This window comes from Nylanderia fulva, unplaced genomic scaffold (genome assembly GCF_048542155.1).
Source record: "Nylanderia fulva isolate GAGA-0341 unplaced genomic scaffold, ASM4854215v1 Scaffold135, whole genome shotgun sequence".
Classification (NCBI taxonomy): Eukaryota; Metazoa; Arthropoda; class Insecta; order Hymenoptera; family Formicidae; genus Nylanderia; species Nylanderia fulva.
The window spans coordinates 199762-217195 of NW_028189569.1; the positions used below are offsets into that span (position 1 = coordinate 199762).

General features: G+C 24.8%; 3 protein-coding genes across 4 annotated transcripts; 2 read left to right on the forward strand and 1 right to left on the reverse strand.

Moving 5' to 3' along the window:
- Positions 1-1915, forward strand: LOC146724385 (uncharacterized). Its single transcript, XM_085479961.1, is given in 2 exon segments — positions 1-1177; positions 1179-1915. Coding segments are annotated over 2 exon segments (1779 nt in total). The 5' UTR covers positions 1-25; the 3' UTR covers positions 1806-1915.
- A 3498-nt stretch (positions 1916-5413) lies between these two features.
- Xpac (DNA repair protein complementing XP-A cells homolog Xpac) lies at positions 5414-8010 on the forward strand. 2 transcript variants are annotated; one of them, XM_029316296.2, is made up of 6 exons: positions 5414-5587; positions 6044-6203; positions 6417-6525; positions 6604-6728; positions 6891-7167; positions 7314-8010. In XM_029316296.2, the coding sequence occupies exons 2-6, from the start codon at positions 6058-6060 to the stop codon at positions 7473-7475; spliced, it is 819 nt and encodes a 272-aa protein (XP_029172129.1). In that variant the 5' UTR covers positions 5414-5587; positions 6044-6057; the 3' UTR covers positions 7476-8010. The 2 variants fall into 2 exon arrangements, with proteins under 2 accessions (XP_029172129.1, XP_029172130.1); XM_029316297.2 differs by lacking the exon at positions 5414-5587 and adding an exon at positions 5597-5679.
- A 2172-nt stretch (positions 8011-10182) lies between these two features.
- Trmt112 (tRNA methyltransferase subunit 11-2) lies at positions 10183-11983 on the reverse strand. Its single transcript, XM_029316299.2, has 3 exons — positions 11765-11983; positions 10745-10846; positions 10183-10585 (listed from the first exon to the last, which is right to left on the reverse strand). The coding sequence occupies exons 1-3, from the start codon at positions 11840-11842 to the stop codon at positions 10391-10393; spliced, it is 375 nt and encodes a 124-aa protein (XP_029172132.1). The 5' UTR covers positions 11843-11983; the 3' UTR covers positions 10183-10390.
- Positions 11984-17434: the final 5451 nt, after the last annotated feature.

A 17434-nucleotide genomic window follows, 5' to 3' on the forward strand; every position in this document is an offset into this window, starting at 1 on the left:
AGTGTGTGCCTTAAAATGGGACGAAATGGCCATAAAACCTTATGAAGAATATTCGCAAAAATTAGATGAAATAGAAGGTCTTGTCGATCTTGGTCCTCTAGGAAGAAAATCAGAAAGATCTAAATGCGTATTTGTCTTTTGCCTAGACAGTTTAAATGCGCGTCACCCATGGCGACAGCCTTTAGCATATTTCCTTCCGGGAAAATGCATGAAAGCAGAAGAAATAATAATATTATTAAAAGAATGTTTAGACAGATTGAGTACAACGGGTGCTGATGTGCAACTTTTAACATGTGATCAAGGCACATGTAATCAAAGTGCGTATAGTGAACTCGGTATTGATGCACAGAGGCCATGTTTTATACATAATGGAAAAAAATATAACGCATCTTTTGATTTTCCTCATCTGGTAAAAAGATTGGCAAGTTTTCTTAGAACGCACAAAAACATTTATTGTGATGGAAAAATAATCGCATCGTATTCAGATTTTGAAATGACTTGGTATATTGACAATGCCACAAAAGGAGGCTCAAATTTATTATCCCATATAACAGAAGCACATATTCGTCCAAATAATTTCGAAGCGATGAATGTTAAAAGAGTTTTTCAATTATTTAGTCACACATTTGCAGCTGCAATAAGAACAGCTGGTAATGCAAAAGAATTAAATACGAGTACGTGGGAAGCTACAGCTGACTTTGCAACACGCTTAAATAATATTATTGATGCTTGTAACAGTTACAGCCTTAATATTACATTTGGCGGAAAACGACCATTATCCTTCAGAAATTCAGATATTGAAAATCTGTTAACAGATTCTATCGAATGGTGCTCAAGATGGTCAAAATCGGCGGAAAATCTAGTTCAAATTCCTTGTTTCAAAGGTTTTCCATTAACTATACGAGCTATTCTTGCAACTTATAAAAAACTTGCAAATCAATACGAAGGATTTGAACTTGCGACAGGATTGTGTAATCAGGATTCTGTCGAACATTTGTTTTCTAAATTGAGACAACGCGGAGGTTTTAATCCAAATCCAACCGCAAGAATGATCCGATTATCTATCAGACATATACTTTCCACAGGATATATTCAGACTAGCGACAAGGGCAATGTTCAATGTACAGAAGGTGTAACTCTTATTAATCGACCAAGTCGACTTGTTAAGACAATAGAAAAATGTCATGAATACGAGCAATGCGACTGTAGAATATATTGAACATGAAAGTGAATTGCTTGACGAAGATGTTAGAATTCTTCTCGAAGAATATAATATCGAACAAATTGATAATATAAATCCGATTGATAGCAATTACGATGAAAATGCCATTGCATTTTTTGCCGGATTTGTGGCACGGCGAAGTATTGCTAAAAGTAACTGTGACGATTGCCGCAACGCAATGATGAAAACACCAATGGATGAACCTGCAGCAAATGAAAAATATATAGAATTTCGTGAATATCCAAATACAGATGAAGATGCTCCAACAGTAACAAAATTAGTACGACCAACAACTCTATACACAAATATTACTAAAACGCAATTAATGGCGTTTAATTGTACATGGCAAAGCCATTGGTCATCCACACAGATGCTTGAAAAAATAGTGACGGAATGTGTACATGCAACGAATCAAATTCATCCAGATTGGTTAGATAAAAATAACGAATGTTATAATCATCGGATGCAAGCATTAAAATACATGATTACTGTAAAAATATATTCCCGTACGAGATATAACAATCGTACTGCCAAAGTAGTTAGTGCATCATACAAAAAAGTTAAGAGATTTATAAATAAATAAAAGTATATATAAGAAAAGTAAAAAATAAAGGATACTAAATGTAAGATCATCTTGAGCACTATTATATTAATTACAAATAAGAAAAAAATGATATGAAGAAAGAAAAACCACAAAGGTCTAAAATAATATCATTATTAATAATTCATTAAAAAAAAAAATATTTAAGAATTTTATATAAAATTTATTTAATAAATTTTATAAATATTTTATACATTTATTTATTAAATATTTTATATTTATATTTATTTTATATTATTTTATTATTAATTAATAGTAATTAATATTAATATATACATCTTATATTATTTTATATATATATAATAATATATTAATATTTATTAATTTTAATATTTAAAAAAATTAATGCAAGGAATAGAAAAAACATAAAATAACGTGGAACGTAGTAAAAATTATCTAGAAAAAGAATTATTTTTTAATATGAGTATTTTCTATAAAATAATATAATTTCTTTATTTTGTAATTTTGAAAAAAATTTCTTCATTTTTTTATTGTTATATATATCTTGCATAATTTTGTCATTGAAAAGAAATATTTATACTGTGTATCATGAAATTACATTCATTAAAATATGTTTGCAAATCATGTTACATTTAGTAATGAGTATTATTTTCCTGTAATGAGAAAAATAAGCATGAATTTTTCAATTTCTTAGAAGATTGCAATCACAGTTGAAACAAATTACATAAATCGTTAACTAGCAGGTTTAATCACGGACTAAATAAAATATTTTTATGCAATCATGCTAAGAAATTGTAAAATCATGTATTTTCTGATTACTAATGACATATAACACGAGATATATATAATAATAAAATTTTAAGAAAGTACAGTAACACGGTACAATAAATGAAATCTATCGTATATGTATTTGTTGGCATACGGTATTCTAATATAATCATAGAAGATACATATGAATACCGTTAATAATATAGTATACAGTAAGTGATTTTGACAAATCACTTACAATAATAAGACGCCTTAACAGAAATAGATAACAAAAGACATCAAAATATATAACTGATTCTTTTAGTTATAGAAAATCTATATTATATGTAGATTTCCCGTGATAAGACCTGTTAGTTTGAGCGATTTATGTAATTATTTCAACTGTGATTGCAATCTTTACGTCATGCATATCTAAATGCCAACTAAAATACATATACACATATGTACCTAAATCTTTAATTACAATATATTATTAATTTTTTTAAACATACGTTCCACGTTAACATAGTAAATATGATTAAATACAAATTATTTAACAATATCTTTTTTCACAAAATATATGTTTTATAATAATGAATACTTTTAATTACAGCTTTTTTTTAGAGCGGAGGGTTTTTTAGTGGGTGAGAGTCCCACATACCCCCGTCGGACGGCCGATGGGAAATGCATAATGCATTTTTCCCTTCCTACAAAAAAAAAAAAACTGATATATACAGGATTCCAAAATTCGCGAGTCAAAATAGTATAGCAAAAAAGTTTTTTAAAATAAATTAAAAAGTTTAAGCTATTTCTTATTCTAAACAATAAAATTTTTGAGGTAAAAAAATTTTAAATTGGCCAATTATAGATTACGATTTAATGGACACTTGAAGTGCGTAAAGTGCATGGTCACTACCCAAACAGCACACATATCCTAAAAACGTTCAGAGAACATTCTGAGGATGTTCGAATGTCCTCTGGATATCCTCTGAATATCTTTCGGATATGTTGTGCTATTAGGATATAACATAATCGACTCACGGATAGGCGTCCGTTTAATCGTATTCTGTAATTGGCCAATTTTAAATCTTTTTACCTCAAAAAATACTGTTTGGAATGAAAAATGGTAAAAATTTTTTTAATTTACTTTTTCGAGAAACTTTCTTTTTATGGTACTTTAATTCGCAAAATTCGGGACACCTTATATATATATATATACATTTTTGTACACGTGGTATACGTATTAAATAAAAAATATTAATATACATATATTATATTATATAACAATTTTTGTATAATTTAAAGTTTAAAGTATATTTAATTATTCATTTAATTTTATTTAAATATATATTATTAGAAATTTTTTTTATGATAAATTATTTTCCATAAGTTTTATTTTTTTTATTATTTTTATTTTATAATATTATGTTAATTTTTTGTTATTTTTATACAAATATATTTATTTTATTTTCAATATTTATTTTCTTATTTTTTATATTTTTTGTGCAATCAATTTAATTTTCAGGGATGTTATTTTTGTAAATGAATATAAAATTATTGAAAATATTTTATAAATACAATTGATTTATTATTTCTTATTTTTTATTCATTTACAATTCTGATTAATTAAAAAAAAAAAAAAAGAAAACATATGGTCTTGAACTCTGATCTTCGTCGTATTCTGGTCTATCAATTGTGGATGTAGCACGGACATGAACTAAATTTGGCTCTTTTATCGACATCGAAAGTAGATGTGGCCATGTAGTTCCAGACGCTCGTAAAATGGATGTACGTGACGCTAGTGAGCAGCCTAGAAAAAGCGTTTGACGAAAAACGGCGGCGTGGCCTCTCTCATTCTTCTCTCTGGTGATACCTTTATCTTTATAACCTCTGCAGTTTGAACGGTGTGAATAAGAATGAATGTTACAGAGAAACAAAAAGAAATTATGTTAAATTTTATGAATAAACATTCGGATTTCGGTCGGGGGCAGATACATTTTTGAACATGCTTGAATAAAATTGACGCGGCGTGTTATGAGAATTGATCGATATAAAACAATACATTAATAAAAAAGTAGTGTTTAAAAATCTTTTATTATAAAGTTAAGAAATGTACTGTGATAATCTTAATTATTAATTTATTATAAGATTATGAAATGTACTAATTTTATGTGATACAATTTATGTGATAAATATATATATAAATATATATATATATCCTATTCAAAATACCATCACACAATATTTCTTAATTCGTACTTCTTCTGCTTGCATTATATTTATATCATTAAATGGTATCGGCACTTCTCCTTCTTCCTCCAAATATACTTCATTTACTGGAATTCTCCATTTATAAGCAATGTTATGTAAAACACACCATGCATTTACAATTAGAGCTGTAAAGAATAGATTTAAAAAATACCTTTTCTTATCTCAATTATGCACTATAATTATTTACATACCAGCAAATTCTGGTGTATAATGTAATGTCCTCTCTTTTAATACGTATTTTAATCGCGCTCTACTCTACATAACATATAATGCAGTAGGATATACGACACATTTTGACATTATTCAACACAATAATTCTTGTCGAATAATCTCACGTGAAATATTTTGTGTTTTCACTATAGTGAAAATTAGCCAATCAAGTGAATGCTCACTTTTGTCATTTTCACTAGGTTTTGAGACACACAATCGACCCCCTTGGCACTTTTTACGGTTCTTTGGGTGAGTTTGCTCACGAGGTGAAAATCACAAAAGTGAGAGATTCACTAGGTTGTCTACGCTTCTATTGATCAAAATCTAGTGAATCTCTCATTTTTGTGATTTTCATCTCGTGAGCAAACTCACCCAAATAACCGTAATAGGTACCCTTGTCTCTCTACGGTGCGTCCGCGTGAGCAATGCAATGGCGTATGTACGTGTATATACATGCACCACTACATAAAACCCGAGAATTGGTTTCTCGGCGTTGGCAACACTGAAATCGGAGTTTCGCGTTGTCTCCAACATCAATTCGGAGTCTGGCCGGACGACCTGTCGACCCTTAATCTGTGATTATATTAATTTATATTATCCTATACGATTTGATTCTATAAGTCTAATAAGTAATAACTCAGTATTTAACACAAATATGTGGAGATATGTATGCTAAATAACTTTTACAAGCTAAAAATATTATTTTGTTAATTAAATGAAAGAACATATAACGCCGTTTTCTTATTTTCACACGATAAAATTATGTGACGTTTTTTCTGCATTTATTTACACGTTAAAATTACACATATTACTTAAATATTAAAGCTTTTATTTAAATTTTGTTGACTTTTAATTGTTTATCTGAAAAAGTGTTTACAATTTACAATGTGTTAATACAACTATATGTAATGTCTTTGAATCTTTCCTATGTAAATGTTGGAAAACAATTAGAAATTTTCTTATTTTTAAATAAAAAAATCTTTCTTTCGAAATAATGTAATCGACACAAAGTATATCTATGCAAATTTTAGGATTTTACAAGAGAATGGCTAGCACAACTGCGGAAAATGAGTCTACTAAAAATGGAGGTAATATTGATGTAAAGGAGCAACTTAAAGAAAGGTCTGAAAGGAATCGACAGAAAGCACTTATGTTAAAAAAGCTTAAAGTTGTAACTCATCCATATACAAGGTATGTCAAATATATATTATATATATATATATATATATACACATGTATACATGTATATATGTATACATTTAAGAAAAAAATTATCTTAGAATATAATGAAATTATTATTTCTTTTCAATGATCAACTTTTTGAAAACTTTAAAGTTACCTTTTTATTTATAAAAATATACTTAAATAATATTCTTATTGTAATTAATAATGTGGTTGTTATAGAGGAAATAATGAGTCCACAGTAGGAAGATCGCTAAAAGTTCAAGGGCAGTGTGTTATCGATAGTGGTGGAGGCTTCCTGATAGAAGAAAATGACAAATCAGAGCAACAGGTATAAAAATATATATTTATATTTGTATATGATCATTATTGTTATGATATTTACAATATTACATGTTTATTTTATTAGTTGAAGATCAGAACAGAGCCAGAACTTGTTATTGGTAAATTTAATGAATGTGAGGAATGTCAACAGAAATTTGGAGATTCATATCTTTTACAAACATTTGATCTAGTTGTTTGTGATAAGTGCAGGTACAATAATAGCATTTGAGTTAAACAGTTCTAATATTTATTTATTTTCTGCACATAATTGATTATCATATATATATATATATATATTATATATATATATATATTATATATATATATATTGAAAAATTACAATTATATATAAACTCTTACACATTGTTTTAGAGATAAAGAAGGAAAGCACTCTTTAATCACCAAGACAGAAGCTAAACTAGAGTACTTACTGAAAGATTGTGATCTCGATAAGCGGGAGCCTGCACTGAAATATATCGTGCGAAAGAATCCCCACAATGTGAATTGGGGCGAAATGAAGTTATATCTACATTTGCAGATAGAGCAAAGAGCTTTAGAAGTTTGGGGTTCGGAAGAAAATTTGCTGAAAGAGAAAGAAATTCGCGATATGAAGCGGGAGGGTGCCAAGATTAAAAAATTCAATAAAAAGGTATCTTGTTTCTTATATATATTTTTTTTTATAAATTGTATATATACGTATATATTGTATTTTACATATATTAATATATTTTATAAAATTTTAATAATACATCTGATCTCTTACTATAAGAAATTTTATACTTTATGGGAATAAAGATTAAACAGCTGCGAATGCAAGTAAGAAGTTCGTTATATGATAAAACGATGAAAGCATCACACATCCACGAATTTGGGAAAGATATATATAATGAAGAAGATGATACGTATAAGCATACTTGTACAACGTGCAGTTATGAAGAAACATATGAAAAAATGTGAATATTTGAATGAATAGTAGAGCATATAAATAATTGTACATTTAATATCAATAATTTTATAATTTAATATCAATAATTTTATAAAGATATAATACGAATATTTACAAATAATAAGAGATTAGTTATTCTCTCGCAAACTTGTTAGAGCTATGCATTTGATATCTATATTTCATTGAAAAGTACTTGATTTATACATTTGTTATTTTATTAAATAAATTCAATAAAACGATTTTATATACATAACTGTATATATCGTTACGTCCGTGTTCCGACTATTCGTTTATATGTCCCTGAATTGATCGCCGAATATAGTCTTTTTTTTTAATTCAAGTATATCGCGGATCGAACATCGTCGTCAAGAGGCTGTTTATGAATATCGTCGCGTCTTTGTTATTTAGCGTTGCGTTTGGGTTCTAGTCCAGCTGTCGTGCGGTGAGGACGTTTCTTCTGTCAGCTGACTAACTTCTATTATATATTATATTGTAAATAAATATATACTTCTTGTATTGCATTATCATTAAATATTATTTCTCTTATTTGCGAGTACGTTCTTTGCGGGCGAATAAGTGAGAGTTCGTGCGGGACTTATACGAATCGGTCTCGAGGACGTAACAATATATTTTTCTATTACTACGAACTTTTATTGGGTGCTTTTCAGCAAGCAACACAAGCGACTAAGCGACACAAAGTCACATTGTATGCGACACAAGTGCTTTTCTACTATCACACAATATAACACAATCTTACTCAGCTCTTTAGCTAACAATAAGTCGCTTTGTGCTCAATCGTGTTACACCAGTATTACACAGTGTCTATCTGTGTCTTTCTTGCTGAAAAGCACCCATTGGGTAGTGTGCCGACTTCTTTATTTCATTTCTCTACGTGCTACGCAACGTGCCACAACGTGCTTCATCAGCGTAACCGCTCTTCGTTATAAAACGTATCTTAATAATATATTTTATAAAGGCTGAATTTCGATATTTACTCTGTCAGTACTGAAAATCTATAGTTTACGTCACGCATACTATTGATTTTTAGTATTGGCAGTGAATATCGAAATTTAGCCAAAATATGTCTTTTATAACACATATATAAATATATAAATTGCTTTTTTTATAACATATATATATATATATATAAATTGCTTTATTGAATTTTAAATATTTGCTGAATTTAAATATATATATATATATATATATATATATATATATATTTGAATTCAGCAAATATTTAAAATTCAATAAAGCAATTTATTCTTTCTCATCTGTTAAAAATTGTTAGTCGAAGATTAACGATAGCTATATATGGCAAATTTTATATCAATCAGTATATACAAAATTTGTTTTCTATTGTATTTTTATTGACAAAGAAATGACATTCTATTTTAGAAGTCCTTACAAGAAGTGATCATTTTTCAAAACCACAAATCCCAGAATTTAAGGATGCTATAACAGAAGGCCTTTGCAACGCTAAACAACGCGTGAGAAATAAAGAAACATAGAAATGAGAAGAAAGACAAAGGAAAAAGACAGGCTTTAACAGAAAAATTAAAAGAAAATTTAAACATATTTAAACTAATTAAAGTTCTGGACAATTTTTTGCAATTATTTTGTGCAATGCTAAAATATAACTTTTTTTAACTTTGAAAACTTATTTTTATTATTATTGTTAAATATTGTTTATTTTTATTATTATTGATAATACCAATATTAGCAATATTGTTTATTTTTATTATTAGTGTTAATAAATATAAGTTTATAATAAAAATTTTTAATAATAATAAATTAGAAATATATAATATAATCAATAGTAATACTTAATTGAATATAGTAATAATAATAAGTTTAAGCAATAATAATTTAAGTAATAGAGTTTATAATAATTAATAATAAGTTTATTTTACATGTAAATAATATTAATAATTTAATAAATACAAAATTTATTTAAATATTTAAATGCTACAAGTTATCAAATTTTCTCTCCTTATTTAATTAATTTAAATATTTTATCTAAAAAAATGTAATAAAAATAGAACAAAATATTATAGCATTACTATTGTTCAAATATTGGGAATTGTGATGTTTTTAAATGTTAAAATAGTTGTGCAAAATTTATATTCGAAATTATATTTTACAATATTTTAGCAAATACTATTTAAAAATTTTATTCCCACAAAATCATTGCGTTATGGCGAATCATCTTAATGCAATTATTGTAAAATCCATTTCTCTCCATTTCGTGATGCAAATATTGTATAATATTTAGATAATTTTCCTATATTTTCGGGGAAGAGATTTAAGAAAACAAAATGTTACATTTTATATATGTTAATATACAAGATGTTTGATAATTCGCAATTGCACGTCTTTATGTAAATTAAGTAGAAGTCTTCTATCATTTTGCAATAATTAAAGAGAAATTAATTTAATAAAGCGAATTGACTGATTTTTTAAATTTAATTTCTTATTAATTATTGCAAAAATCACAAAATGATATAGAACTTTTCTACTTATTAGTTTAACACGTTCCATATGCATACGAGAAGTGATTCGCGAATTATCAGACACTCTATATAATCTAGCTAAATGAGCTTATTTTGAAGGTATTCAAACTAAGAAAAACTCTTTTAACTCTGTATAATTTAGCTAAATGAGCTTATTTTGAAGGTATTTAAACTAGGAAAAACTTTTTATACATACGTACATATATAAATTTAATATATTTATTTTACATATGCACACATACAAAAGAAAATCTAATTTGTATCAACTATTACTGAGTTTGTATTAACATAAATAAAAACTTATACTAGGGTAGAAGTATACATAATGTATTTAGATATAATTATTTAATAATTATAATTAAAGAAAGTAACAAATAGTATTCTCTCTCTGAGGAATTATTTGGTTCTGTTATTTAAACTTCATCTTCGTTTAGAAGCATATTTGGAATACCATCATTAATGGGGAATTTCCTACCGGATTCTGGACATAATAAATGCCCATTTATAACTTCAACCTCCAACAGAACATGGTGAGCTTTCTTCAGAAAATCTTCATTCGTCTCAAAGTCTTCTATTAAAACCTGAGGTAATTCACCAACATGCCCTATCTATAACAAAAAACTTGTATTAATATATTAAGAATATTATTAATATCTATTATATGTATATTTATATATATTCATGTATATAAATTCATGAAAAGATTGCATAAAAATATGTAGAAGATATATAGAAGATATATAAAAATATGGAAGATAAACACTTACACTATCTGCAGCTTTCCACAGCACGGTCCAATCCACTTTTGGAATTATTCTAGCGATATATTCTGGACTAAAATCTACTTCAGATACTCTAATGTCTTTGGCCTGTGAATAATTTTTTTATGAAACATTTGTATGACAATTTCATAATAAAAATGTATAAATATATAATAATAATGTGTGTATATATGTATATATGTGTGTGTTAGTTAAAGTTATCAGCTATTAGATTGATTTTACTATTTTTATATTATATGATAATTAATATATGAACATAATTATATAATTACACTTATATCATAGTTATTCTAATATTAAAAATAGTATTTTTAAAGTTTATAAAACATGTTTTATAGTAGTAATACAGATAGATTAATTTAAAAAATATTTGGTAATTGTTTATAACTATCACAGAAAATGATTAATCCAACTATTGAATCATTTGTTGTATAAAAAAATTAGAAAAAATTGCTTTAAAAAATTAACAGCGAATAATAAACAAATCAGTTATATATTATATAGTTATTAAAATAAATATATTTATCAAGTGCAAGGATTTACTAAATGTTAGAAACATCTTAATCTTGTTTACTACATTCATACCATAAACTCAAATATCACAATATAACAATAATGTTCAACATAATAATAATTTAATTTGATTTGATCTAAATAATTCATACTTAAAACATTTTTTAATATTATGCTATCTTTTTCAGTTTTTAAATAATATTGAATTATTTTAGAATGATAATTGTTTATTCAGCAAATGAAGATTTTTATTGAGTTTTTTGCATGTAATAATTAATGTAAAAATTGAAACATCAAAAATTAAAGTTAAAAATTATTTAAAACACTAATAAATTCTTTTATTTTTTTTAGTCTTTTTTTTTAGATTACATCCAATACAATTTTTTTCTTTATTATTAAACATTATCTGAACTATTCCCAGACCAACTTTTTGCAAGTGTAAATTAAAAGAAAAGCAATTTTTTTTATAATACAATTAAAAAAATAACTTACGATTATTCTCAGAGGATAACCAACTGCCACGCCTTTTATAGCCTTGGACGTTAACATATTATGTGTGAGAAGTTTCATTTTTTCTACAATAATTAGTTTTTTGTTGTGTGAAATATCCAATTATTTATTTAATTATTTGTCAGAGAAATAAAATATTGATATAGGAGCTCATGCAATAGCGCGTGTATACAGAAGTTTAGAGATTGGGTTAGGTTTATATAGTATATATAAAGCTCCTTGCACAATGTCAAGCAACAGGCAATAGGAATAAAAAAAAATATCCACCAATAGGAGCAGAGAATAATATCTATCTCTTTTTCCGATTGGTTGATATTTTCTATTTCTTAAGATGCAATGTTACGTGCCGCTAAAACAAGTGATTCAAGCGACAGATTTGTCGCTCGTAATCCAACATCAACAATTTTGTAGTTTGAATCAGTTCAACTACAAAGCATTTACTGCTTAAACCATCGACATATAGAATGGACTGAGCATCGCGATGGGTAAGCGCGCGCCTGCTTTAGAGTGAGAAGTACTACATCTGAGGCCTATGTTTGTCTCTCTTTTTGCAGGGCCGTCTAAAAAAATTGCGGACCATGTGCATTTTTCTATGAAATGTGTAGTCAATAGATTTTTTTAGATTTTATGCATGCATCTGTATATCCTTTTTATTTTTATCATACGTAATTTTGCACACAAAACACCTTAAAACCATTTTTTAATTTTTAAAGATAAAGATAAACGTTTCACGTTATTCCAAAGCGAGTAGGCGAAGGTGAGGTGTCAAAAATTTAATGCTATGTTACTGCTAGAATTCTGGAGGGGGACGAAATAACAAATCAGAAGCTTGCAAGAGAGACAAACATAGGCCTCAGATGTAGTACCTCTCACTCTAAAGCAGGCGCGCGTTTACATATCGCAATGCTCAGTCCATTCTATATGTCGATGGCTTAAACGCTTAACTTTCAATTCTGTCGCGCTGCCTATCCTTTTCATGTACAAAAATGACCACTGTTTAAAGCGGGGAGCACACACTTTTGCATAGGCGCATAAGCGTAAACATAAGAATCTTGATTGGTCTGTGAACATATGCATAAGAAATTCGATTGGTTGAATTCTTATGCATACGTTCATAGACCAATCAAGATTCTTATCTTTACTGTCACGTCCTAGTGACCTTCCTACTCTCTCTATTCCTAGGCTAGAAAGAATGGGGCGCTCTCTATTTTTTAAGAGGCAACCTGGGGGTCGATTGTGTAACTTTTTCTAAAGTGAAAACGTGAAAAGTGAAAAATTTCCACCAATCACGCATTGATTTTAAAATGAAATCGATGTGTGATTGGAAGAAATTTTTCACTTTTCACATTTTCACTTTAGAAAAAATTACACAATCGACCCCCTGCTTACACCAGCTATACCTCAGGATCATTATTCACAGAACTGTGCGATTTAATGTCGGAAATAGAGAAGAAATCTCCCAGGATCTAATAAAATTCTTAAAAGAACAGTGTCTGAATATCTCATTTAAAATCGATCAACATGCTAGTTATTTAAATATTTGAATCATTTCTTAAGGGTCGACAGGCGACATGGTGGAGACGCCTATCGGCCGGCCGGGAATTACGGATTCGTTCATCCCATATATTAGCCAAAATACTTAATGAATCTTATTAAATTTACGATATTCTTAATCAGTAGGATTGTCCGCAGGGAGACAAAGATCGATTTTTTGGAAAAAAGATAAATATAAAATTCATAATATAACTTGGGAAGATGCGCAGCTAGCAGCGGGTAAGGTTGGGTTAGCCACGAGATCGTATTTAATTTATTATAAATTTTTAAAAGCAATAATGCAAAATTTGACTCTTTGTCTCCCTGCTTTATTATATAAAGAATATATTAAAAAATATTTCACGAAGCTACGTAACTTCTTTTTATGTAATATTTGGGATGAACAAATCTCACTAGATCTATACTCATGGGGAAATTTTTGTGGTAACATACTGACAGCTTGACAAGGAGAGAGTATCATTCTATCTTTGTCTCTCTTGCATTTGATATGTGTAAAATCAGTATAAATACAAAAACCAATATATTACGCACACGAATGAGAAATATTTTACATCTGCTCATTATATAAGAAAATATAAAAGTAATGCAAATTAAATTTCACATTTATTTATAATAGTATTGTGAGGTAGTAACACATATGGAAATCTTATAAGATAAATGCTGTACATCGATTAGCGTAATATTATGATTACAAGTCGCAATAAATGATTTTGCTAATATATTATTTTGAATAAAAATTTTATAAAAACAAATAAAAATAAAATGAATAAATTTTATTCATTCTTTGTTTTTTTCTATTATTTTTTCTATTATTTGAATAAAAGGCGTATCGTATGTAATAGATAAATAATAATTTATATATATGTATATATTGAAATTAATATATATATATATATATATATATATATATATAAATTTCAAAACGTATAATTATATATTTATATAAATTATCTATCTATTTAATCTATTACACACGATACATCTTTTATTCAAATAATAGAAAAAATATTTAATAGAAGAAGAAAACAAAGAATGAAGAAAATTTATTAATTTCATTCTTTTTGTTTTTATATTTTTTTAATTTTTATTCAAAATAATATATTAGCAAAATCATTTATTGATTTGTAATCATATTATGCTATTCGATGTATAGAATTCATCTTATATGATTTTCATGTATTAACTACCTCATAATACTAGTATAAATTAATGTAAAATTTAATTTCCATTACTTTTATATTTTTATATGGGATGAGCAAATGTAAAATATTTCTTATCCGTGTGCGTAATTTATATTAAAATATAATTATTATATAAATAATTAAATAAAAATATATATAATAAATAATTTATTATATTTATAAAAAAATTTATGTAATAAATTGTCTGTATAATATTTTACTTATTTATAAAATGTATTTTATAAATAAATAAAAAAATAAATAAATTAGATAAATATGATAAATTAGTGAATGTGGTAGGAAATGTCATATTTATTTTTTAGTCAATATATAAATTAAATGTTTATTAAATTTAATATTAATTTAAATTATATATTGATTAAAAAATAAATGAATTAGATAAATATGATAAATTAGTGAATAAGGTAGGGAAATAATTTTTTTTCTATAAATTAATTATAAAATTTGAATATAAATAAATTTTTATAAAAAAATTTTTAAAAATTTAAATAATTTTTAATGATTTATTAATATTTAAAATACATTATTTTAATAAAAATTATAATAGATAATTTTATTTATATTATTAATAAATTTAGGTGCCAGCAATTGCGGTTAAACTGATGATAAGAATAAATAATTTTAATAATTTAAAGAATATAAAAAGGAGATTTAAATATTTTTTTTTTAATTTTATTTATAGTGAAATGTAATAATTTTAGTTAATAAAAAAAATTTATTTTGGAAAATTTATTTCTAATTAAGTTTAAAAAGAAATTAGGATTAGATACCCTATTATTTAAATAAAAATAAAATTAATTAAATATTAAATGTAAAGCATTAAAAATAAAAAATTTGGCGGTAATTTATTATATTAGAAAAACTTGTTGATTAATTTGATAATCCACAAATGGATTAACTTAATATAAATATTTTATATATTGTTGAAAATTAAATTAAGAGATTTTAATTATAAATTTATATTATAAATTAAATTCAAATCAAAATGTAGAATTATTAAGATTTAGATGAGTTATATTGAAAAATATTTTTTTTGTAAATTATATTTAAATTTATTATTGAAAAAGGATTTAAATGTAAATTTATAAAAATTTATAAGTTGAATTATATTTAAATTATGTACAAATTGCCCGCCGTTCTTATTAATTATGATTTGTAAGAAAAATCGTAACAAAGTAAATATATTGGAAAATGTATTTAAAATAAAAAAAAATTTTAGTTTATTTAAAAATATTTTATTTACATTGAAAAGATTAATGATTTAATATGATTTATTAAAATTAAAAAAAAATTAAATTTAAATATTTATGAAAAATTTAATATGATTTGTGTGTGTGATTATTTTAATTAAATAAAATTATAATAAAAAATTAAATAGAGTTAGTTTTTGAATTGTTGAAGTATTAAAAAAATTAAATAAATATTATAGATATAAGTAATGTAAATGAAAATTTAAAATAAATTAATTAATTAAATAAAAATAAATTTTATTAATTGTACCTATTGTATCAGGGATTATTAAATTTTGTTGTTTATTGGAATAATTTAAATTTCTCGGAATAAAATGAGTTAAATAAAATATTAAAGTTAATGTATAAAAATTATTTTAAATATTTATTTGAAAAAGATATTTTAATCCACTTTTATGATATCTAGTTTTTTTTATATAAATTTAATTTATATATAAATCATTTACAATTAATTAAATTAATAATAAAATTTAATTAGTAAATTTATGTAAAAAATTTATGGGATTAACTATAAATTATAATTAAAATATTTTATGAATATAAATGATTTAAATAGAAAAATATTTTTTATTTTTAAAAATTTTTTATAAAAATTTAATAATTTATTATGGAATAGATTATTCTAATTTAAATATAATAATAATTTGAAAATTTGATTTAATTAAATAAAAAAATATTTTAAATAAATTAAGTATTTTAATAAATAATGATAGTATAAGTATATTTATATTAATTATATAGAAATTTTTAAATTTAAAATATATATGTATATATAATTAAAGAATTAGGCAAATTTATTTTATTAAATTAAAATTTTAATTTACTTGTTTAACAAAAACATGGTTTTTTGATAATTTAAAATTATTTCTGCTCAGTGATTTTTAAATAGCCGCAGTATATTGACTGTGCAAAGGTAGCATAATCAATTGTTTTTTAAATGAAAACTGGAATGAAGGAATTGATGAAATTAAAGCTGTTTCAATTTGTAGATTTAAAATTTAAATTTTAAGTTAAAATTCTTAAAAGAAATTATGGGATGAGAAAACCCTATTGAATTTAATATAATTTTTAAATTTATTTAAGGAAATAAATTTTATTTTAATGATTATATTTTATTGGGAGGATAATTAAATAAAATAAACTTTAATTTAAAGATAATTTTAACATTAATTAATGAAATTTTTATAAAGGATTGATTATTAAATTAAGAAAATTTTTTTTTTTTTATAATAATTATTATAAAAATTAATTACCTTAGGGATAACAGCGTAATATTTTTAGAAAGATTATATTAATAAAAATGATTGCGACCTTGATGTTGAATTAAAATAAAAATTAAATGAAGAAGTTTAATATTTTAGTCTGTTCGACTAATAAAATTTTACATGATTTGAGTTCAGATCGGTGTAAGCCAGATCGGTTTCTATCTATAATAAAATTAAGAAAATTTTGTACGAAAGGACTTTTTTTCAAATTATATTTTTTTTAATGAATAAATTTAATTGATTAAATATATGTAAATAAATAAAATTACTTTGGCAGAATTTAAGTGTATTAAATTTAGAATTTAAATGATGTATAATAGAAAAAAATTATACAAGTAATAATTTGTCAAAATTTAAGATTATATTTTTATAGTGCGTTAA